This window comes from Macrotis lagotis, chromosome 1, assembly GCF_037893015.1.
Source record: "Macrotis lagotis isolate mMagLag1 chromosome 1, bilby.v1.9.chrom.fasta, whole genome shotgun sequence".
NCBI lineage: Eukaryota > Metazoa > Chordata > Mammalia > Peramelemorphia > Peramelidae > Macrotis > Macrotis lagotis.
Genome location: NC_133658.1, coordinates 850,488,293 through 850,512,610, shown reverse-complemented (window position 1 = coordinate 850,512,610; position 24,318 = coordinate 850,488,293). Strand labels below are relative to the sequence as shown.

The 24,318-nt window shown below is 39.0% G+C and overlaps 1 protein-coding gene across 1 annotated transcript in view; it reads right to left on the bottom strand.

Moving 5' to 3' along the window:
* Positions 1-3,568: 3,568 nt before the first annotated feature.
* The window catches only part of CDCA8 (cell division cycle associated 8), a 21,752-nt gene continuing 1,002 nt past the window's right edge, over positions 3,569-24,318 (bottom strand). Inside the window, exons 2-10 of the mRNA XM_074217578.1 lie at positions 21,965-22,093; positions 21,402-21,442; positions 12,279-12,351; positions 10,906-10,979; positions 10,074-10,138; positions 8,624-8,713; positions 7,483-7,609; positions 5,983-6,069; positions 3,569-5,511 (exon numbers count right to left, since the gene is read on the bottom strand). Coding sequence (XP_074073679.1) covers positions 5,467-5,511; positions 5,983-6,069; positions 7,483-7,609; positions 8,624-8,713; positions 10,074-10,138; positions 10,906-10,979; positions 12,279-12,351; positions 21,402-21,442; positions 21,965-22,093 — 731 coding nt within the window. The 3' untranslated portion in view covers positions 3,569-5,466. The remainder of the gene's footprint in view (positions 5,512-5,982; positions 6,070-7,482; positions 7,610-8,623; positions 8,714-10,073; positions 10,139-10,905; positions 10,980-12,278; positions 12,352-21,401; positions 21,443-21,964; positions 22,094-24,318) is intronic.

Genomic DNA, 24,318 nt, shown 5'->3' with positions numbered 1-24,318 from the left:
CACATAATTGAAATTATCTATCTTGTTTTCCTTTATCTCTTTAGTTAAGAATTCTAGCCCTAGCTGTGAAAGATACCTCTGTCCATTTTTCTTTTTTCTTTGCTCATTAATTCATTTATTTATTTTTCAATTACAACAAAGATAGTTTTCAGCATTCATCTTTTTTCAAGCTTTTGAGTTCCATATTTTTCTATCACCCTCTCTTCCCTCTCTCCTCACCATGGCAGCAATTTGATATAGGTTGTACATGTATAATTGTTTTTAACATATTTCCATTTTTGTCATATTGCGAAAGAATTAGAACCAAGGGGCAAAAAAACACGAGAAAGAAAAAACATAAAAGAAGTTTTAAAAAGTGAACATAGGGGGCAACTAGGTGGCACAGTGGAGTCAGGAGGAACTGAGTTCAAATTTGACCTCAGACACTTAATAATTGCCAAGTTGTGTGATCTTGGGCAAGTCACTTAACTCCATTGCCTTAATTTTTTTTTTAAATAGGGAACATAGTATGCTTTCCTCTGCATTCAGAATCTGTATTCTCTCTGGATGTGTATGGCAATCTCTTTAACAGATCTCTCTGGATTGTCCTTGCCTCTAACCATTTGTCAGTGTTCTTTTATACTTAAGTAGAACAAGCTGGTCAGAACACACTGAGTAGATTGCAAACTAGTAATGCTTGCTTGTAATATACCAAGATTCAAGGTAGGTACCATGTGCGAGATGGGAAAATGAGATTAGGAGCAATGACTGGTGAGACCCATTCAGGAATGGGTCAAGAACCCTGTTGAAGGATAGGCTTAGTGTTTAGCAATCAGTCTTGGCCACCTCTGGACTAGGATTTGTGGTATGATTTTTGAGTTAAGGGTCAGCTAGAGATAAAGCCAACACTGCCTAGGGTCAAATCCTGTCTCTGACAAGTAATGGTTTTCTAACCCTAGGCAAGTATCCTGCCCTTTCAGAAATACTTTGACACCTCTAAGATTGAGGATGAAGAGGTGCTGACCTGCAGAGGTAGAGGGAGTTTCCTCACTAGGCACCTCCAGGCTCAGTTCCCATCCCTATTAGGACCCAATACCTTCTGCCTTGTGTTCTAAGTCTCTGTGGACCTAGGAAAGAACATGGTCTAATTTTCTATCCCTTACTTCTACATCTATGTAGATAAAAAGAACTCAAAGAAAATTTGTGGAATGGAACCAGTTGAGAAATCTAAGACATACCCTCCAATAATAATAAGGGGGCCTTCTATTTCTATTACCCAGTGAACTATCCCTTGTAACAAGGAATAAAAAAAAAATCAGCAAAACTGACAATAGATCAACCAGATCTGACAGGGTTTCTAATATACCACACTGTTAGCCCCTCACCTCTTAACTGTCTGAGTCCTAGTCTGGTCATTACATTTAATCTTAGCTCTTCATTTGGCACAGATTCTCTTATATCTTTGAATTCATGTCCATTATTTCATTTAATGTGGTGATATTCAATGAAGCACAATTTGTTTAGCCATGCTACAAATGATAGGCATTTACTATTTCTAGTTCTTTGCTCCTATAAAAATGCTATTTATCTTGGTGTACGTGGGAACTTTTTTTGATCCACTTGGGGTATGTCCTTAATAATGGAACTCCAGAGGAAAAGTATATTTTATTCACTTTTTAAAAGAATAATTCCAGTTTTTTAGAATGGTTGGTCTAAGGGAATTCTGGTTAATATAGAGAAATGTCCAAGGTCATGTTCTCTCGGTTATACTCCAGTAACTTCCACTTAACCATGTTTGGCTCAATTTCTTCATCTGTAAAATGAGCTGGAAAATGAAATGGCAAGCAACTTCAGTATCTTTACCCAGAAAATCCTAAATTGGAGTCACAAAGAGTTGAACACAACTGAAACAAATGAACAAAGGTACCAGACTGATAAATTATTATATATGTATTTAATGATTAATAGATCTAAAGAGAAATAACAGCTTCATCATAAAGCCAAAGATTAAAAGGCAGCAGAAACCTGTGAACATCAGGAAAGAGATCTTGCCAGGGAAGCTGCCTTGAAGTCAGGTAAACACATGACAGACCTGACCCTGGTGCAAAATCCCAAACCAGGAACCAAGGCTGGATATAAAAATAAACAGAATATATCAAATGCAATGAAGGAATACTAAGGATCAGGACATATACAAGAGGAACCCCCCCCAAAAAAGTAATTCTCCAACAAATATAAGCAGTCTCAAAGGTTATAAATATAATTTACCACAAGGACTCTGTGGCTAGAAGACAGTTTTTTCTTTAAAGTTAAATAATTCAGGCAACAAGCATTTATTAAATATGTATGAGGCACTGTGCTAATTACTAGAGATACATGGAAAGGGACAGAGTCCCTACCCCCAAGGGAGGCTCACATTCTAATGGGGGAGACAACATCCAAGCAATGGCATACCAACAAGAAGTTGTAAATTGGTGGTAATTTCAGAATTAAAGGAAAGGAGAGAAGGAAATGACAGCCAGTGAGAATGGAATTGGAAGATGTGTGAACAAACACCAGAGACTGGATTGAAGAATACTTGGAAGGGAGGAAAGTGTACAAAGACTGGAAAGCTATAGTCAAGAGGATTTTCTATTTATCTAGGAGGTAAAACAGTAGTAAGCCTGAGTAGGGAAAGACAGAGCTGAACTTCAGATTACTCTAGCAGATGGGTGGAAGATGACTTAAGAGTAGATGAGGCAGGTCGTCCTATCAATAATCCGGGGTGAGAGGATGAGGACCTCTGCCAGGGGGTTGGGAAATGTGTAAGAGATGCTATAACACTATAAAGGACAAGACTTGGTAACAGGCCTGGATATGTTGGGTTGTTAGGATAGTTCGCGATAGAGGCTGGACAGCTCTGCTTAACATCAGTGAGTCTCTGATCACCTTGCCCAATTTGTTGGTTGGGTGATAAAATCTCGGTTGCTTTGTTGCTCAAATCCTCCACCCCTACCACTGTGAAACGGCTAATAATCTTACAAGTCTTATACAAAGCACTTACTTGGTGCAAAGGATGATGACGTTAAGCCTTGGGGAAGCTCACCATCTAATAGGCGCAGAGGTGGTTTGGTCTCTAAGTCACGTAAAGGCTCACAGACCTTTGGGTGTAGTGGCAATGCCTCTGGTGATGTATCTTCTTTCACGTTATTTCTATTGATAAAAATTTCTGATGTTAAGAGGAACTAAATATTTATATAGTATCCATTTATGTCAGTGCTTTACAAATATTCAACCATTTGAGCCTCACAATCCTGGGAAGTGACATTGGCATTCTCCTTTTATTATTGTTGAGAAAACAGGAGGCAAAAAAGATTAAAACACTTGCCCGGGGCCAGTGTACGAGGTTGGATTTGAACTCGTCTGACATCAGGCCTGGTGCCCTATCCACTAAGCCACCAGCTGCTTCTAGCTATTGAAACATTTAGCCTGTCAAGATCTTTGATGATGAGAAACTTTTTGAGTTCTTCACTAGCTGTCTTGAGAGGCACCCTTTCTCCGTTGCTGCAGGGGCCCTTATTATTTTTTTTGGGGGGGGGTTGCAAGGCAATGGGGTTAAGTGGCTTGCCCAAGGCCACACAGCTAGGTAATTATTAAGTGTCTGAGACCAGATTTGAACCCAGGTACTCCTGACTCCAGGGCCGGTGCTTTATCCACTGTGCCACCTAGCCACCCCCCCTCCCTTATTATCATCATCATCCATGGAGCACTAGTAGTCCTGGGGCTCTTTGCCCTAGACTGTCTCCTTCAGGGTGAGCCTACCTGGCACATCCCTGTCACCCATCAGCAGTGGGTGGTAGCCTGGGTACTTCTCTGAAAGAATTGCTCCTTTCTAGAAGTATAACATATATGTAAGAACTGATATTAAATGTTTGCTTTAAAAAAGCCCTCTAGTTATTTTTCATTTGCCCACATAAACCATTCTGCACTTGGAACAAGATGAGTGGTTGTCTTTCAGCCGAGTTCTGCCCTACTACTCTTCCAGCACTGCAGTTCTAAATTGTATGGTTTTTCTCTTGGTTCTCCTTTCTTGCAGTACCTAGATCATACTAGGCACTTGAAGAGACTTTCTTTCCTCTTCACCTGTATATTTGAACAATTCCTGTTATCTTGCAGCAACTGTATTTCTGCATTTTGTCACTTCTGGGGATTCTCTTTTATCCCATCCTTCCAGTTACACATTATACTGGACTCCTTTTTGTTTCCAGTTTCCTGTAAAGGTCTCATTTATCTTCTTTAGTTGAATGTCAGTTTGAGAGGGTGCCAGAGTACCTCCAGAAACCTACCCTGTCTGCCCCTCAATGAAGAAGGGCATTTCCCTTGATTTGACCAAGCACTTACACTTGTAGATGCACCAGTTTGATGAGATGGAAGTGCCAGCTTATAACAGGGCCTCTCAATTCTCTCAGGCTTCCATGATGGAGGCAGACCACAATGTATCTCCATCTAGCCATCCTGGACACCTGTCAGTGGCCCCCATGAATATTTTTCATTGCCTCAAAAAAAGCCTAAGGCCTTCCTCCAGCTACTTTAATATTTGATGAACACCAGACAACACTGGGTGGGTCCATATGTTATGTCAAGCAACACCATACAAACTGGAAAACATTTTACCATATGGTTTCGACTTAGGCTCAGCCAACAAACAATCCCCAAGCTCACTTCAGAATGTATTACTCTCAGACAGAAAGGATTGTGACTATTAAAAACCTATTTATTGAGGACCAGTACAAAGAATTCCTAACACATTTGGTCAGAAGAAAAAAGGAGAGGAGAGATGCAAGGGCTACTGCTGCTGTGGTTGTTAGGAAGATACTACAGCTGCTGCAATTTCCTGTCTCTTGCAGCCAAAGTCCTGTTCTTGTGGCACATTGCCCTTGGTCCCCAAAGCTCTTTATAACAGAAAGGATTGCAGTCTTAAAAATGAATAAAATAGTGGAACCAGTTTGAGGCAAGCTGGAGGGTTGGTTCCCTAGAGGTTGAGTGCCATCACCATCTTAGCCATATTTGCTTCTACTCTAAGAGTTAGCTGCTCAGCCCCAGTGTGGGGTACATGGGTAATGTCCAAGGGAGGGGGAGAACAAGAAAAAGCCTTTCAGATCCCTGGACTTAGCTAGGAGTAGTGGCAGCATGGCTTTATAGATCCCTACTGTGGGGAAGTGCTGGAGGTTGACCAGATGACTTGGTGGGTGGAGAGAGGATGTAGTCATAGCAGTCAACAGTCTTCCTCAACTCTTGAGTCCTGAGAGTTTTGGTGAAAGGATGAGAAGGCATGTGTATGTCCATGATCTCTACTATCCCACCAGTCAAAAGGCCAGTCAACCCCTATTATAAAAACTTTAGACCCAAATAAATAATGAGCCTGAAGAAATCCTTTGGAGTTGGCAAAGTTGCACATATCAAGTCCCATCTGGACTGGTTTGAGCTTCTTGAAGACTTTCAGTTGCTTCATTTTTGGGTCCGCAAGCTGCTACAAATCTGAGCAAGTCGATTCTAAAAGGAAGTGAAACATGAATTATCTGGAGAAGATAGGCATTGTATTTATATTTAGGTAATAGAGGTTTCATGGCCACAAATCCTCATAGCTCTCATGAGGCAAATCTTTCTAGACCTTCTAGCAGATATATTCCCCAACAGTAGTAGAAAAGATGCTAGGTACATGGATAATGCTTTGCCAAGCCTTTAAAAACCCCATCAGTCTCACCAGGGTCCTGTCACCTGTGGTATATCCCATCCTGGCTGAGCATTCCAGGTATCTTATCACTTCCTAGATCCCGTGGATCTCCCACCCTGACCCAAGAGCAGGATCCTTCACTAGTCTCTGAAGGCTTCCCCAGGCTTGGGGCTATTGGGACAATGAAGGGGAAAACATTTGGTGAAAGTAATTTTCCTCAATGTCCAAAATGACCACTAAATGAATGAAATGAAATGGAACTTTAATGAAATGGAGTTAAGAGAACTTACAGATAATTTCTTAATATTTCCCAAGGCCTCTGGATCCAGATGTGCAAGATCCATCTTTTGTAAATCACTGGCCAATAAGCGCATGCTCTGTACAAAGGAAAGGGTATTGTTAAATTTGAGTTTACATCCAGAACACCAGATAACCCCTAGACCATGCACTGAACACCTTGTGCTCCTGCACCTTTTCTACATGAAGCTTTTCTTCATCCTTAACTTTTTTTTAAGGTTTTTTTTTTTTTGCAAGGCAGATGGGGTTAAGTGGCTTGCCCAAGACCACACAGCTAGGTAATTATTAAGTGTCTGAGGCCGGATTTGAACTCAGGTACTCCTGATTCCAGGGCCGGTGCTTTATCCACTGTGCCACCTAGCTGCCCCCCCCATCCCCAACTCTTAATGTCTTCTTTTCCCTAAATCTGGTATTTAACTATGCTGAGTTTACTCTCTTCACATATCTTCTATATATGTAGACATGCCTTTATGTGTCTTCCTCATTAGAATGTAAGAACATTTTCTTGGGGGTGGGGTGAGATGCAGTGGCACAGCCAAGCTCCTCACTAAATAATCTGCACAAAGATTTACTAGACACACCAGGTTGAATTCTGACTGGAAAAGGCAGTTGAGTCTTTTATCAGCCTAGGGTGGCTTGGGGAAAACAGACAGGCCTGGAGACTTGGGATGGGGTCTGACCTGGAAAGTGAGGGAAGAATTCCAGTGTCCAGGGACCTAAAAAAGGGCAGAGACAGCACCAAGAATATAGATCCTGGGGACTCCTGAACTAGCCTTGGATGCAGGAATGGATGCCATTTGGCAGCTCTGTTGCCCATTATCCAGCTCCAATCAAAAACCCAGGAGAGAGAGAGAGGAGCAATCTTCTTAATGGGCCCAATCTGTGTTTTAAGCATGAAATAGTAGCTGTGTGCTTCTGAGCCCAGGAGCAGAAGAGATCTCCAGTCCAGCCTCCAGGCCAGTGTGGAAGCCTGTCTGCTGACAAGACTGGGCAGGGTGTCTATGGGGAGAAGAGAGCCCGGCCCAAGTGGCTGTCCCATGATGGCCTGTCTGCTTCAGGGTGAACTTGGCCACTGAGAAAAGACCTTGTGGGATCTCAGAATATCAGAGGAGGACAAACCTTGTCATCAGTGCTGATCCTCCAATTCATGACTGCAGCCAGGGAAGGCTGAGCTGCTCCCTCGGATTCAGGCTTTAGATTTATCAACCATAATGTAAAGCTCCCCCTTTCAGGCAGATAATACCTATGGTTGTGACCTATGTATCTTAAGCATGTAAATGAACAGAGGTGGGTAGTTTTCTGGAGAAATTGTGCCCTTAGAAGCCAGCATGAAATGTCTCCCTAGACTGGGAAAAAAAACTAGGCAGCAGCAGTTGCCACTGAAAACAGAGATCAGGGCCTCTACAGGAGAGCTGTCTCTGGGGGTGGATACAATGGTCCCAGAAGATCCAGAATGGCCCCCAACTCCCTCTCACAAGACTCAGCTCTTTTACCTCTCCTCCACCCACTGGAACAGTGAGGAAGACCTCGTTGCTGTCAGCCAGGGGGCTGCCGTTCACAGAGATGTTGTATATCCGCTCTCTGGCTGCAGGGGTCCGTAGGCCTGGGGTCTTAAAGATCCTAAAAACGAGTAAAGTGTTTGTGAAATCTACCCACTACAATGAATTAAAGCCAGAGTTAAGAGCACTTCTACCCCAATCCTAGCTTAAGTTGCAGTTCTCAAATCACTAACTTTTTTCTCTCAAATCACTCACTTCTGATAGGGTGAAGTTTAAATTTAGAAAAATTCTGAGCAGAATATGACTAAAACTCAACTTGCCTGAGAAAAAGGCTGTAATTGCTCTATATGCAACTAGAAAAAAAAATTCTCCTCTATGTAATTTTCAGCCCCATGAAACCTGCTAAAAAGAAATTGAAAAAAAAAAAATCACCAGAAATAGACTGTGGTCATTTCATTTAGAACAGCAGCCAAATGATCCCATAAGTTGCTCAAATGTCAGATGAGAGATGATTGGGGTATACACATTATCACAAGATCTCTGGAATTTAACATTCTCTCAAGATGTTGGAGATTAATACACAAGAAAATGTGAAACATTAAGATGTTGTCATTCATTTCTTTCAAACCTCTGGGTTGAAATCAGTACAGACCAAAAGGGACTTATACATAGGCTTCCTTGCTGATGTTGGAGGAATTACTCATTCTAACTTATGCCTAGAGCGTATAATAGCTCATCCCTGTATGCCATTGATAATAACACCAACTGTTCTTAGGAGAGTAATACTAACAATACTTAATGGATAGCATTTCTTAAGCACCTGCTCTGTGCCAGATTGTCTTATTCTACAAATGCTCCTCACAACAACCCTGGAAGGTAGGTGCTTTATTATCCATATTTTACAGATGTGTAAATTAAGGCAGTCATCAAAAAGACCTGTTAGGGTCACACAACTGGGACAAGTCAGGGGACAGGTTTGAATTCAAGTTTTCTTGACTCTAAGCCTATTGTTGTCTTCATCCTCTGAAGTAGTTTTGGAGCCTATTAGATATATTTTACAAATATCTGCTTCCCAGTGACTTAGTACCTCATACTTGGACCAGTATTGAACTTCAAGTAGTCTTCAGACACTTACCTGGAATCAAACCTGGGTGTCATGCCTGGAGTTGGTCCAGAGAAATCGGCTCTGCCCAGGGCTGGCGTGAGCAAGCTGCTCTGGTTTGACCTGTATTCATCAAGGTTAACACTGGTAAGAGGTTTTGCCATGAGAATGAATCTTAATCTGCTTGAATCAAATACCAGTTTCAATTATCCTGCTCATGCTCCTCCCAAACTGACTCCTCCTTCAGCTTAGCAGGTTCCTGTATCAGCAGTCATCAACCACTCCATGGTAGAATATTCTCTTTGGAAAAACAATCCTCTAATCGAGAGTCATAATTCCAGAATTTTATTTTCCACCTTCCCCATTTAGAATCTATGAATGAGCTAAGCATAGCATACAGTATAGTCCAGGATTTAAGCCTTCCAATATTCTTTGTTAAGAGTTTGAGAACCCTCTGGGCATAAATTATATAATATTGTCTCATGTTAATAAACTAGATGAACACAGATTTAAAGCCTTTAACACCGCCTGCTAAAATTCTCTTTCTCTACTCTATCCTAAAGACTAGAGTGTGAAGAAGGTATTAGTATTCCTGGCAAGATTTGAAAATTAAATTACAACAGAAGTTAAAAGCCACCCCTGGGCAGCAATGCACATGACTTATCACAGAATAAATAACCATGTAAAGAGACACTGTTATTAACAATTATGCATTTTTTTTTTTTTTTATATTTTTGCAAGCCAAATGGGGTTAAGTGGCTTGCCCAAGGCCACACAGCTAGGTAATCATTAAGTGTCCGAGACCAGATTTGAACCCAGGTACTCCTGACTCCAAGGCCGGTGCTTTATCCACTACGCCACCTAGCTGCCCCTATGCATTTTTAAAAATAATCTTTTGTTGCATACTTCCCACTTGCTGTATACAGAGTCCTAGGTAGACCTCTCTCTAGCTTAACCCTAGGCTTGAATCTGTATTCTTATTTTCTGGTCGCTAATAGAGCCCTTCTTGAAATAATATTCTTAAATGTATAACATAAAATATATAGCATTACAAAGGAAACTAATTAAAGGAAAGTATAATTTTTTTTCCCCCATCCAAGTTGCTGAACTTATTGAAAGTTCTCCATACACTGACTGGGTTAAGAACCCTTTGTTTCTAAGATCTTAGAAGTTAAGCTTAGTTCTTCCAGTCCCATCTGTGCCACACTCCAGTCCAAAGCCAAACCAGTGATTACTTACTTTTCTCTGCCTTTTTCAGATGTGGCTAGACTGCAATTTACCTAGTCCAAGTCACAGGAGGAATAGTCTAATCTTTTTGTTGTCTGGGGGACAATTGTCCCCCATAGATCCCTGCTTACTGTAGAACAGTCTCTGCCTAAGAGTCTTAGGGTACTTTCTCTCCATAGATCTACATTCCAAATCAACAGATGCAAATACTTTAAGGTCTCCAACCCCACCCCCACAAGTTCCCCCTCTACATTGCCTTTTGTTCCTGCCATTTGCTCGCACCGACTGAGTCCTCTTTTTGGTCGTTGGACCCTTCTTTGCCTGAGAGAAACAAGAATAAAATTAGACCTAGAAAAGACAAAAAAGTCTGAAAAGAAGTCTGGGGAAAACAATTAAGCTCAAATACAAAGATTCATCCTGTGAAATGCAGTGATCAACTCCTAGCACCTCAGGATCACAATTCATATGTCACGCTATTTGAAAGCTGGGACTATTTCCAGATTGCCCATTCCACTCAAGCAGTGCTGATTGTTCTCTCTGGATCCAAAAGAAAACTAATTCCTCTTCCACACAGAAATGCAGACTATGTCAAGAACCAGAAGAGACTTTCAGCAACTAGCTGAGGCCTAGCCCACTCATTATTTTATATATAGGGAAAACTTAAGCCAAGACATGGGATGAGAGTTGCTTAAGATCACATTGCCAGGCAGGCTCAAAACCCAAGCAGGACATTATAAAAATGGGACACCAGAGCAGGGGGAGGATCAGCTCCTTGTGTCTTTTTCTAAGGTTGAAAGAATGGAAGCTATTGTTGTAGAATTCCTTCCTTCTGGATTTTTCCTTTTCAAATCTCTCAGATGACTTGTGTGAATGGGACTCCGGAAAGTTAAGATGTGATCATTCCACAATTCAGTTCTCCTTGCCTTCCCTAAGCAGTTTCGAATCAAAAAATATGGCTTCCTTAGAGAGTCATCTGCCCATGAATGTGCCTGGAACTCTATTTTCCAAGTGCCATATTTGCCTCATTCAATAGTTCTTGGTAGAGAGTCAATGATAATTCTCATCACAGACAAGAATCCAATACTTACCTTTGTAGTTAGAGGATTAATATTTTCAGCTTCTTCTTCCCTAATTGTCTCAGCTACAGTTGCAGCTTTCTTTGCTGTAAGGAACATTTAAAATAATCTAAGGGCACCAGAAGAAATTAACTTATTTAACCAATTATTGGTCCCTCAAAATGATGAAACACAACACGCCACTTTTTTGGTATATTAAATAATGACAACTCGTGGTCTTTCCCATTATAAAGTTATTTCATTGGCAACTTTCTTGGTTGTCTATGGAGTACAAGTACCCCCCCCCCCCCCCCCCCCCCGCTTCTGCAGAGTTTTGGAATTTGTCTGATGTCACATAGTTAATAAATGGCAGAGCTGTATCCAACTTTTTTGTTTCCATTATCTTTATTAAAGTAACGTATAAGTAGGCAACCCACTCTGACTGGCTGCCCAAAGGTAAAAACAAATGGCTTTTTTTTGAGATGGTGAGAAGCAAAAATTTCTTAACAGTTAGTAAGTATATATTATCTCTTTTAAAAACCAGTATCATTCTGTTGCACCAAGCTGCCTCTTGGCCTTTTTAAAAGATTATTTTGGCAGCTATGTGAAGGTGGGTTGAAGAGGAAAGAGACTAAAAGCAGGGAGCTAATTAGGACCTAATTACTACCACTGCCCAGGCAAGAGGTTATGACAGCCTGAACAGTAAGTCTCAAAAGACACATTGAGTTTAAGGTGCCAGTGGAATATTAAAGGAAGCATCACAGCCTCAGAATTGGAAGGGACTTCAGTAGTTCTGTAGTTCAGCCAAGGCAAACTGACAAGTGATCATTCTGCCCTGATCTGAAACCCATTGAGTTTTGGGAAATCCACCATCTCCTGATATTCTCCATTTGGACAATTCTAATTGTTAGGAAGTTTTCCCTTACATCAAGGCTAATAGAGAGCAAGAAAGTAGTTGATGAAGCAATGTTCAAGATATATACAAGGCGCGCGCGCACACGCGCACACACACACACACGTCACTTGCCAACCCTGTTCCCCCAAAACCCAGTATGTGAATTCTTAGGAGATGATAAGATATCCAAGAGGGCACCAGTAAAAAATAAAAAAGATGGCTCATGATTGAATACTAGGGAATACCCACAGGAAAGGACAGAAAAACTCATGATTGATTCCACAAAGACTGAAGAGCAGGTCATATGGGTAGGAGAACTTGGAGAGAGAAGTGTAATTGAAACAAAAAAGGGAGAAAATGCCAAGGGCAGGGTGATAATTTGCAGAAACGCCAATGAGGAAAGGGACTTAAAAAGGCCAACAGATTTTATCAATTAAGAAAAGATTGCAAAAGAACTGTTTTAGGAGAAGAATGGAGACAATTAAATTACAAGGAATTGAGAATTACCAACCTTTGACAGCTTTCAAGGGAGTCTGAATAGCTTCAGCTGTCAGTTTATTTATCTCTGTGATATCCAGGTCAGCCTAAAAGAAAATAGCCAGAAAACAGCAGAGGCATCAATGCATACAATTAAATGAGAAACATCAGATGATGAATGTATTCTCCTCTTAAGAGTCTCTTCTTGCCTCTCTGTCCCTTGCCCTTTGAAATGAAATGTGACCACCAATAGATGTCTAGACTGCTATTCCTCATTATAGGCATCACTCAGTAACACCAGGCAGGGTTGTATAAGACCCTTGCCTTTAATTAAAACTGGTCTGCAGCACCAGAGACTAATGATGCCTTGCGGGGTAGGTTGGATATCTAATGGCTCAATTTTACATATACCCATACCTACCCACCAATGGTACTCTGAAACAGGCATTGAGCTACTACCAGAGATACAAAAACAAAATTGAAAGCCCCTGTCCTTGAGGAGCTTAAATTCTACTAAATTTAAGAAGCATGTAGAAGATATTCTGTTGCATATTGAGGATATTAATGGAAAAAATAAAAGGTCTTTGTTTTTAAGATTATATTGTTGCTTTATTGCTAGATTAGAAGGTAATTGTTTCTTCCTTATTTTAATAAGCTCTTAACAATTTACAAAGCAGCTTCCTGATTTTGCTTTCATTTGAAAATGAAGGTCAGATGAGGCATATGTCTGAGTATTTTATCTAGCCAAGGTAAAATGTCCTGCCTTTGCTAAGCAACCCAAGCTTTCCCAGAATACTTTGCTAAATACATCTCTGAATAAATGATTATAAAAAAAGTGTTGAAGGCAGCATAGATTTTAGAAGCTATAAACTAAACATGTTGAATGTTATTTTTCCTCTTGTTCCAACCATCTTTACAATTTAAGATTATCTCTTTTCTTTAGCCTACTTTTTCTTTAAATCATTTTCTACTATCATGTGAAAGAGTTGTGATTTTCTCTGCCTTTTCCATCCTCTTACCTTAAGAGCAGAAGAAAATAGATCTTATAGAGACTTTAAATGGTATTGATCCTTTCTCTCTCACCTAGAGGGATCTCACTTATGAAAAAAAATTTTAAATTAAAGCAATTCAGCAAAAACCACCATCACACCTAGTTCAACACTATAGGGAGCATTTCATACCTATAGTCCCTCTCTCACTTCTTCAAAGGAGAAAAAGGCACATTCTCACTTCTCTTCTGTGACAAGTTTGGTCATTATTATATAGCATTTAGTTTCCAATTTTTTTTTTTTTTGTTGCTCTCTCCAGGTAGGGGGTTATAGTTGGTGTACTTTCCCTATTTTCAACAAAAGCACTCACTACCCTTCTTCCAATCTGCCAGAATCTTAAAATTTTGGTGAACTGATCCTATTTTTCAAACTATGCCTGACTCCACATATCCCGAGTTGTCAAAATTTGCTATTTCTTTCTCCAAAACCTGTCTCAGATAAGGACTTCTCTTTCTTCGTAGACTGCTGTCACCTTAGTTTGGACCCTTATCACTTCTGGCCTAGATTCTGGCCACAGTTTTCAAAGGTGAACATTGCCTCAAGACTCAGATCTAACAATGTGACTCCACTGCCCAACTCTGATGGCTGCCTATTTCCTTCAAAATTAAACTCTTCTTTAGCTTTGAAAACTCTTACCAACCTGGCCCCAATTGTGTTTTTTGGTCTTATTGTACATTATTACCTTTCCTGCATTTTATAATCCTCTATTCTACAATACTACATTCCATCTCCTGTCACTGGATCTTTGCACTGGCCACAACCACACCAAGGCCTGGAATGCACTTCCTCACTCCCTTCCTCCCAGAGGCAGCTCAAAAATATCCTTCCTTTCCCTCTGAAGTGCTAGTGCTCTCCCCTTCCCAAACTACTTTGCAGTCTTTTTTCTTTTGTACATAATTCTGCATGTATCATTTTACCTATTGAAAGAAGTTTTTATGAGTTTTTTATTCTTTGGATTTGAACCCACAGAGCCTAGTACATTTAAGTGCTTTTTAATTAATCAAAGGGTTCCATTTTTCTGCTCATTTCACTTTATATCAATTCACATAAATTTTGTGATTTCCTCATATTGCTTCTCATGGTACAATAATTTTCCATCATTTACAGCCAAAGGCATCTACTTTGATTCCTGTTTGTTATCGATAAGATATATTTTAGTATAAATGGGACTTTTCTATATTTATTTCACCATCCACCATCCTGTGGTTTCCTATTGCATGTAAGATAATTTAAAAAAATTTCTGACTTTTAAAACCTTTATAACATAGCCCCTTTCCTACTTTTCATCTTCTTATACTTTAACCTCTTCCACATACTCTGTGAACAATGATTCTGGCATCCTGGTTGTTCCTTGAACGAGACACTCCACCTCTGACTCCATGACTTTTCAATGACTCTCCCCTCCAAATCTAGAATGCTCTATCTCCTTACCTCTGCCTCCTGATTTCAGCAAAAATATCACCTCTTCAGAGAAGTCTTTTCTGGTCCTCTTTAATCTTAGTGTTTTTTCCTCTGGGATTATCTACAATTTATTCTGTCTCTATAATGTTTCCTGTTGTCCCACCCTATTAAAAGTATGAGTTCCTAATTTTAAGGACTGTCTTTTGCCTTTTTTTTTTTAGGTTTTTGCAAGGCAAATGGGGTTAAGTGGCTTGCCCAAGGCCACACAGCTAGGTAATTAAGTGTCTGAGACCCGATTTGAACCCAGGTACTCCTGACTCCAAGGCCAGTGCTTTATCCACTACTCCACCTAGCCACCCCTTGCCTTTATTAATATCTGTAGCACCTTAGCATAGCATCAGGTACATACTAGGTGCTTTAAAAAAATTGTTTTCAGTCTAGATCTGCCTTCTCACTACTCAACTGTCCAATGGAGAAAATTAAAAAAAAACACCTGTTAAAAACAAACAAGTAATTGAAACAAGTCCACAAATGCCCTTATTCCTCCTCCTACCATTATCTCATTCTGAGCTCTGTCTTCATCTTCTACCATGAGGAAGTGTTTCATCACTAGTCCTCTAGAATACTGGGCAGTTTCTGCACTGATAAATTTCAACACAACAGTATTCCATCACCAGGATAGATCAGAAACTATTTGCCTACCTCCAATTTAGTGACACTACCTCAGATTTCCATTTTTTTGCCACCTCAAAAAGAGCTGTAGTTTTGCACATTAGTTTTGTTTTGCTTCAGATTGATCCCTCTCTTACCCTATCCTCCATCAAATTTCCCTACTTTCAATGTCCATTTTCTTACTGAAAAGAATGGATTTTTGCATTTGACTCTGTGTGTGCACAAGTATTCAGAGAGTGAGACTCAGGCTGGCTACTCCCCCTATTTCTTGTTTATATATCTACTTGTCCATTATTTGAGGTAAGTTCTATTTTTCCTTTCATTTCTCCCTGTAGTATATTACTTTTCCCTTCTCTATTCTTAAGAATTATTAAGACATTACACATTTCAGAGCCTTGACTAATTGTATTCCCTCTAGAACTCTGCTGAGAAAGTTCTGAGGGTCATGTGGATCATTTCTCCCACTGAATGAAAATTTTTCGTTTAGTCCTTTAACATTGTTTATTGTTTACCTCTTTTGCTTCCCTTCACTTCTTTTGAGTTTCTCTGCAGCTCCAATCTTTTCATCAGGAATGTTTAGAAGTCCTCTACTTTATTAAAGGTTTATTTCCCCCTCCTGAAATATTACTTTTAGTTTTGCTAGAAAAGTTGTTTGGCTGTAAGATCATAAGATAATTTCCTTTGCCTTCTGAAATATTGTATTCCAAGTTTTCTGCTCCTTTATACTAGTGGCTGCTAAATTGTGTGTGACCCTGACTCTGAATCCTTGGATATTTGAATTTTCTTTCTGGTTACTCATAGTATTTTCTTTTTTAACATGGAAGCTCTGGATTTTTGGTTATGACATACCTGGGAGTTTTCATTTGGGGGTTTCACTTTCAGGTGACTGGTGGATTCTTTTTCTACTTTGCTCTCTGGTTCTAAGAAATCTGTGATTTCTTGAATTAGGATATCTAGACTGTTTCTGGTTATAGCTTTCAAGTGGTCAAATGATTCTTAATTTCCCCCTGCCCCCTCCCATTTTTTAGTGACAGTTGATTTTGTTGAAATACATTATATTTTCTGCCTTTTTGACTTTGATGTATTATTTCCTAATGTCTCCTTAAAATCATTGGCTTTTAATTGTTCCATTTGAATTTTCAAGTAATTTGTTGCTTGGCTAAGGTTTTGTATCTCGTGCCACACTGTCAATTCTCTTTCCAATTATTTCTTCTGTGATTGGTATTTCTTTTCCATTTTTTCCCCCACAAGAGCTCATTCCATTAATAAAAACATTTTTTTAACTCTTGCTTCATCTCTTCTAGAAATTCTAGTTGAGTTTTTGCCCCAAAGTGTTTTCCTGAATCAATACTTATAGATATATTTTGGAGTCATTTACTTCTTTGTTTGTAGCCCAACTGTCCGTGCCAAGTATAACAGCTCATATGGTTCTTTTGCTTATTTTTTCAACCTACTTTATGACTTTGGAAATGATGTTAAAGCTCAGTTCTCTGCACTACCACTGCAGGAAGGGTCTGGGTATCCTGTTGCTGCATTCTTGGGGTGGTATTATTCCAGAACTCAGGACCATGATGGTGACTTGTAAGTTTTCAGTACTCCTCAGGTGGTCTGATCCAGGCCAAACCTAATTTTCTCTACCCCCTCTACCCCTAATTCTGAGCTCTGCAAGTTTTTGACCTAGGTTTAGAATGCTGCAAAAGTAGAATGCTCCTGGATTAAACTCTAGTAGGTTAGCCATAAAGCTCTACTGGCTGAAGATGGCAGAAACAAGACCCTTCAATTCCCTCCCATTTTGGTCTGGGTTTTTTGACTTTGTTGTTCCACTGTAAGCTAAATCTGAACCACAGCACTGCTACTGACTTCTGAAATTCTTCCTTTCTCAGTACATAAGCCATGGCCTCTCCACACTGCAAAGGTTCCCCTTTCTCAATCTATCCTGGATCTAAAACTGGATAGTGGTCAACATAGCTGTCAGTTGGCACCTGTCTCCACTGTGGTGCCCATTATGGGTCTGGGACCTCTTTTTGATTCTAATGTACAGCCTCTCCCTGGACACTGGAGTGCTGTATGCTTTGTGCTCCTGCCCCTAACTCTGTCTCCAGTATCTGCTCTCTGTTTATGCTGACCAGAGCCAGATAAAAAAATTCACTGTGACTTTTTTTCTGGATTTCTCCATTAGGATTCAGAATGGTGCATTTTACAAATCTGTTTGGAGTAGTTGTGGACAAGAATTCAACCGCATTGCATCTAACTTTGCTATTCTGGCTCTACCCCTTAGAACAAGGTGCTTAATAAATGTCTGCCTATCTTTGATCAATCTGGCACATATGCCTAGCAATGGGATCTATGGGTCAAAGTATATGGACATCAGTCTCTTTATAATGAGAAAAAAAAGGATGAACTCATAAAGCTAAAGAAAATTTATATGCTGGTCTTTAAAGCAATAGGTCAAGGCATATATTACAATCCATTCACCTCATTAAGGATAGTAGAAGAGTTTGCTTACGGTATTCTGATAAATACAGGCCCTTCTATTTCCCAGCTCTCCAATTAAAGTAATATTAAACACAAAAACAAGAGACCTATGGGCCTCCTGCTACTCCTTAGATTCATCTTTTATATAATGACCTCACACTTCTCCCAACACACCTCCTCCAAAGCTCACGTCTAAATCACTTTAGTATGCTACTGAAAGAATGTGGATGTCATATGGGTTGGTTTTCAAACCCCTTTTATATTGTAATGGTTAGGAAGTTCTGTTTTTTTGTGCCTAAGCCCATTGTGGAATTCACAATCTGGCTCTTCCTCTATGTAATTTAAAGCCTCCAGGCTCCTCAAACTGTAAAATGGGAAAGTAACAGTGAATATCCCAGGAAAGCTGTGAAGGTCACAAGAGGTACTGCATGCAGAGCACCTTGTAAACGAATGGTGAAGTACTGAACACCAGCATTATCAGAATTTGTTATCTCTCCTATTTTTCTCCAGTTCTCCTCCTGGATCTTAGTTCTTTTCAATTCATTTAGATGTAGTTCCCATCAAGGAAAACTTTTAGCAAAGGCTAGATAAACATGGTTAGGAATGTCACAAGAGAGAAGGGATCATAGCTTTTGGAATGGGGTGGAATAAATGACCTGAAGTCCCTTTCAATTTTAAAATTCTATGAGTCTACAATAACCTAAAGAAAAGAACCATAGTTTAAAGCATTCTATGATCAGTGATGTCCACTGGTTAAAAATCAAAACAAATTATGTGTTTTATTTCAAGACCTATGCAATAAAGATGTACAATAGGTAAATCAATTTAAAAATAAATCTAGATTTGAGATTACCTAATCCCACTGTAGAACAAATCCAGACACTACAAAGGAAAACAGGAAGCAGGATGAGCTAAATCCCTTAGGAATTTGTCAAGAGACAACAACTCTGAAGCAAAATGAATATGGTGGCTCAGTGTTCAATAAACCCATGAACTAGTAGGGGAAGAATGCCTTTTTCAACAAAACTTCTGGAAAGACTGAAAAAAAAAGTCTAGAGAATGGAAGGAGATAGATTTCACAATTACAGCTGGGGAAACTTTGTGGCAAACAAAAAAGGGACAATTTTGATCATATAACTTTTTATAGGAACAAAAAATTAGCTAAGAAGCTTGTGAAAAAAACTATCAATCACTTCTGATAAAATTATCATATATGGATTTCTCTCTCATCACATTCAACTTAGATCAATGCATACTATGGAAACAATGTAAAAACTAACAGACTACCTTCTGTGGGGGGGGTGGAGGGAGGGAAGTAAGAATAGGGGTAAATTTGTAAAACTCAAAATAAATAAAATCTTTCCAAAGTAAAAAAAAAATAAAACATAAAAAAAAATTGTTATATACCCAAATAGCAGAAAGAATTTAAATGAATTTATAAGACTAACAATCCTTCCCCAGTAGATAAGTGGTCAAATGATATGAATAGTTTTGAAAAAAGAAGAAATGGAAGATAGCAATTATTATATAAAAAAGCCCAAATTTAAAATAACCCTGATTTTACCTCATGCTCATCAAACCAGTAATACCACAAAACAAAAATAGTCAATGCTAGTCAGGAACACTAATTTACTACTGGTAGGAAATAGCATTATTTTAATACTTCTAGAAAACAACTTGAATTAAGAGAAAATTCCTCAACTATTCATACTTCTTGACTTCAGAAATCTCTGAACTGACTATATAATGAAATGAGATGAAAGACAGAAAATCATAGAAACAGTTCTTGTGGCAACAGCAATTAGAAAACAAGAGGTGCCCACTGCCTGGGAAATGAATAGTCAGACAAACTGTAGTTTGGGGGGCGGGGACAGGGGTTTCTCTAACTTGAGCAGGTTGGAAGTGCAGGAGCCACTCATTGGCCTATGAGTGATTAGTACAGAAGCTTTTGATCCTGTGGAACTACTAGGAGAAAACAAATAGTTAAATCCTGTGCCTTTTTATAGCAAATTAAGTCATATGCTTTAAGCTATGCCTGATGAAAAGTAGGTTATAGAACAAATTATGTTACACCATTCCTGAGAAATTATGTTCTTTTTAATATCCCTAACTGGCTCTATACCAGTCTCTGAATTGATAAATCACTTGGGTAACCTGTGTTAACTAAATATAACAAATGCTGAGAAAGATCCTACACAGGGGAGATAAGGTCAGAGTCCAAAAAAAAGTATATCCCCCAAAGAAACTGTTGCCTCTCTATTCCCCAGAAATGAATACTTGTTATCCTTGAACATCCTGACACAATCCTTTCCACTATTCCTGCTTTGATCTCTACCCTTTCCACAACACTGTAGGTAAATGTCTATACTTTTACAAGTCCTGACTTTTTTTCCTGGTAGCAGCTTATCCTCTAGGGATAAAGCCCAGCACAACTAGGTGGTGCTATGGATAGAACACTGGTCCTGGATTCAGGAGGAAAGCAGTTCAAATCCATTTTTAGACACTTAACTCTTATTAAATGAGTAACCTTGGGCAAGTCACTTAGCCCTGATTGCCTCACATCTAAGGCCATCTTCAGTTGTCCTGATCCATATCTGGTCACTGGACCCAGATGGCTCTGAAGGAGAAAGTGAGGTTAGCCGCACCCCCCTCCCCCCATTCAATTCAGGGCATCACCTCCCTGGATGTTGTGGTCTTCTTTGAGAAAGAATTATCATTAGGGATAATGCCTACATATACCTGTGTGCTAAAGCTTATTTGTCCCTTTATAACTAAGTCATAAGTCTTTGTACTATTTGAAACCAAGCTCACCACCTGAGCACCAGGTAACCTGTTGTTTCCAAGCTGGACCAGTTTATCCTTAAGGTAACCTGGTGGTCCTCTGCTCCAGGGGGTCCAACATATTGGTGCTGCAATCAGTACAGACACCTGCCTGCCCTTAGCAACTAATACCTTCAGAAATAAGCAACTCATCAGTCTCAGATTTGATATCACAGCCAAGATATCACCAAAACCAGCCTCAATTGTGGCATTTAAATATAAAAGAAAATTATCACGTGAGAAATCCCCCCCCCATGGGAAGACTTTTTACCAACTGATGCTGTGTGAAGTAAGCAGAACTAAATGGATAATATACACGACTACAATAAAATACAAAAACAATAATAAAAGACATCAAACTTCAGATTAAGTGTAGTAATTGATCTTGGATCCAGTGCACCAATGATGAAATGAATTCTTTCAGCAGAGAGATATAGATACAGAATGTTGAACATGCTGTCAAAATACAGACTAGTTTTCTGTTGTCACATGGGAGGGTTCACAGAGAATAGTTGTTATGAACTGACAGTGAAGTAGACAATAATCAATTAATTAACAATTAATAAAACAAATAAAGTCTACCAGAATGGTAGAATCCCTGAAGAGCCTAGATATGCCAGTTCCACCTGTATAATGTCCTCTTCTCAAGAGCACTGCCTTGGGCAGAATACTGTATCAAATATTACTGAATTTGATAGAGAGAAATTTCCCACAAAAATGAAATGAGACAAATCACTTACTGTTGCTGCCTCTTCCAGGGCTTGTTTGTTTCCTCCTAGGGCTACCAAAAAAAAAAATTCTTTTTAGCAAGTTAACATACATGGATAATCATTAATTCAGCAACAGAAGCATCTTTGGAAAATGTTACTTGATGTTTTTGTTCCTTATAAAGTTTTTTAAGTATCTAGAAAAAATTGGAAGACTAAAACTAGTCAATAAATAAAGTCTAGTGGGTTTTAAAGTGGAGAAGTCCAGGCTCAATGGTCTGTAGACCTCTCTGCAAGATGTGATTTCTCATTAACCAGCAATTATTTCAAAATGTTGCTAATAGCAGTGCTTGATTTTAGAAGACCTTTCTAAATAGACACACACACACACACATATATAAGTATTAGAAGGTATATATACACATATAATCACTATTACTTTACATTGTTCAGTTTTCAAAGGTTCTGACAACCTTGTAAAATTATCATAAAAACAAAAACAGCAGTCCTCTAAGCTCAGAGAACCTGGGCCACTATGCGAGTCTCAAAATGCCTCTGCACTTCAGTTAACAGCTAAGAGAGGTAAAGTATCTTACCAAAATATTCAAGCCAATTCATCTCTCTGAGAGCCTTAGGAAGCCGAAGTATTTCAATGTTATAAAGGTTGTCTACTTCTTTGACGAGATTCTGAGCATCTGATTGTATTTGCTTCGATCTGATTTGTACTGTGAGAAAGAAATTTTTAAAAAAATAAACAAAAAATGAAAAGGTCATTTTACATAAACCAGGACAGCAAGTGCAAGCCTCAATAATTTTGTGCACTTAAGAAATGAACCTTTCTTTAATCTTCAAACTACCTACCAACAACCCTACCCCCCCAAATCCCAAGAAAATTGATTAACTTCTAGCTTCTAGGTTATAATTAAAGATGACCCTTATGGTTCTGAATTTGTCTTACAAAGATAAACATTTATCAATTAGTCATCTCACCTCAGGCAGAGCACTCCCTAGGGTTAAAGGTTAAGAGAAATATTGTCTGAGAGAGGCACATAAAACTGTTGATTTCATGTTCACACAGCATTTTCCTCACAACCTGGTAGGTAGTATTAAATAGTATTGTCCTATTGTCTACAAAGGACATAGCTTGAGGTTTAGAATGACAATATGGCCAAGATTCCATAATTAGTAGCAAAAGTCTTAATATAGATTCTCAACTCCAGTCTTGTGTTCTTTCTACAACACCATCTTTTTATTTTTACAAAAGAATGCTAATCATATCAGCAGTCATCTCTGATCCTTTTCCTAGCCAAGATGAAGGGGATCTTTTAACCTTGGGAAACAAGAAGCCTTGAGATCACACAATCTTTTAGTATATATACTCATTTAAAAAAACAGGGACCTTGGGGCGGTTAGGTGAGGCAGTAGGCAGAGCACTGGTCTTGGAGTCAGGAGTATCTGGGTTCAAATCCGGTCTCAGACACTTAATAACAATTACCTAGCTGTGTGGCCTTGGGCAAGCCACTTAACCCCATTCCCCTAAAAAAAAAAAAAATTAAAAAACAGGGACCTAACTTTGATAACAATGACTGGGTTTACAATTGAATCAAGTGATTCTGATTTTTTGATGATTCTGACCATCACAACAATTGTAATGAAAATGCATTAAATTTAACAAAACTGTCTCACTGATTTAAAGTGGGCCTCATGCATTTTAATCATGTTGCTAATTAAATACTCCACATTACTTTAAAAACACTCCTAGAATAAAAGATGACAGTTGGATGACCAAGTGAAAAAGAACACAAAAGTACTAGAACTAACCATTAAGTTTTTTAGTTAATAACAAATATAAGGAAAAAGTGTCATTAAATCCTGTTTAATTTTAAAAAATAAAGCTAGCATTATCAGTAGGTCTCAGGGTCGAATAAAAACTACATGTCATCTCCAAAAAGAAGCTTCTGGACAATCTCAGAATCTTCTTCTAATGTGCTTTTGCATAAAACATTTTCCTTGGCATTAGCCAAATAACTTTGAGGACCCTGAGGACTGACATTTTTCGGCCCTTATTATTTGCAAAGTGTTTACATTTGATCCTTCACATAGGTAAAACTATAGTTATGCCATCCTCATTTTACAGAGAAGGTGAGGTTCAAAATTGTTAAAAGATTTGTGTCAGCTATCAAATTAACAAGCATTTACACTGCACCAGGGACTACACTGAGGTTGAAGATACAAAGAATGACAAAAACAAACTTAAAAAACTAAAACACCCTATCTTTTTTTTTAATTAAAGATTTTATTTGAATTTTATAATCCCCCCCATCTTCCTTCCCTCCCCCCCCACAGAAAGCAATTTGTCGGTCTTTACGTTGTTTCCATGTTGTACGTTGATCCAAACTGAGTGTGATGAGAGAGATCATATCCTTAAGGAAGAAACAAAAAATATGAGAGATAAACAAGATCAGACAATAAGATATCTTGTTTTTTTCTAGATTAAAGGGAATAGTCCTTGAACTTTGTTCAAACTCCACAGTTCTTTATCTGGATACAGATGGTATTCTCCATTGTAGACAGACAGTCCCAAATTGTCCCTGGTTGTTGCACTGATGGAAGGAGCAAGTCCATCAAGGTGAACATCACCCCCATGTTGCTGTTAGGGTGTACAGAAAACACCCCATCTCCGCAAAGTTGAGCGTATAAGCAAGGTAGAACGTTGCATCTTGGTCTCCTCCTATCAGCTTCCTTCTAGGAACAACAATTGGTCCTTCGGAAAATTCCTCGAATGGATTCACCCAGCTTGCTCAAGGGATTTCTCTAAAGGAAAGGTCTGTGATATCTTATTGTCTGATCTTGCTGTCTCTCATACTTTATGTTTCTTCCTTAAGGATATGATTTCTCTCTCATCACTCTCAGTTTGGATCAACCGTACAACATGGAAACAACGTAAAGA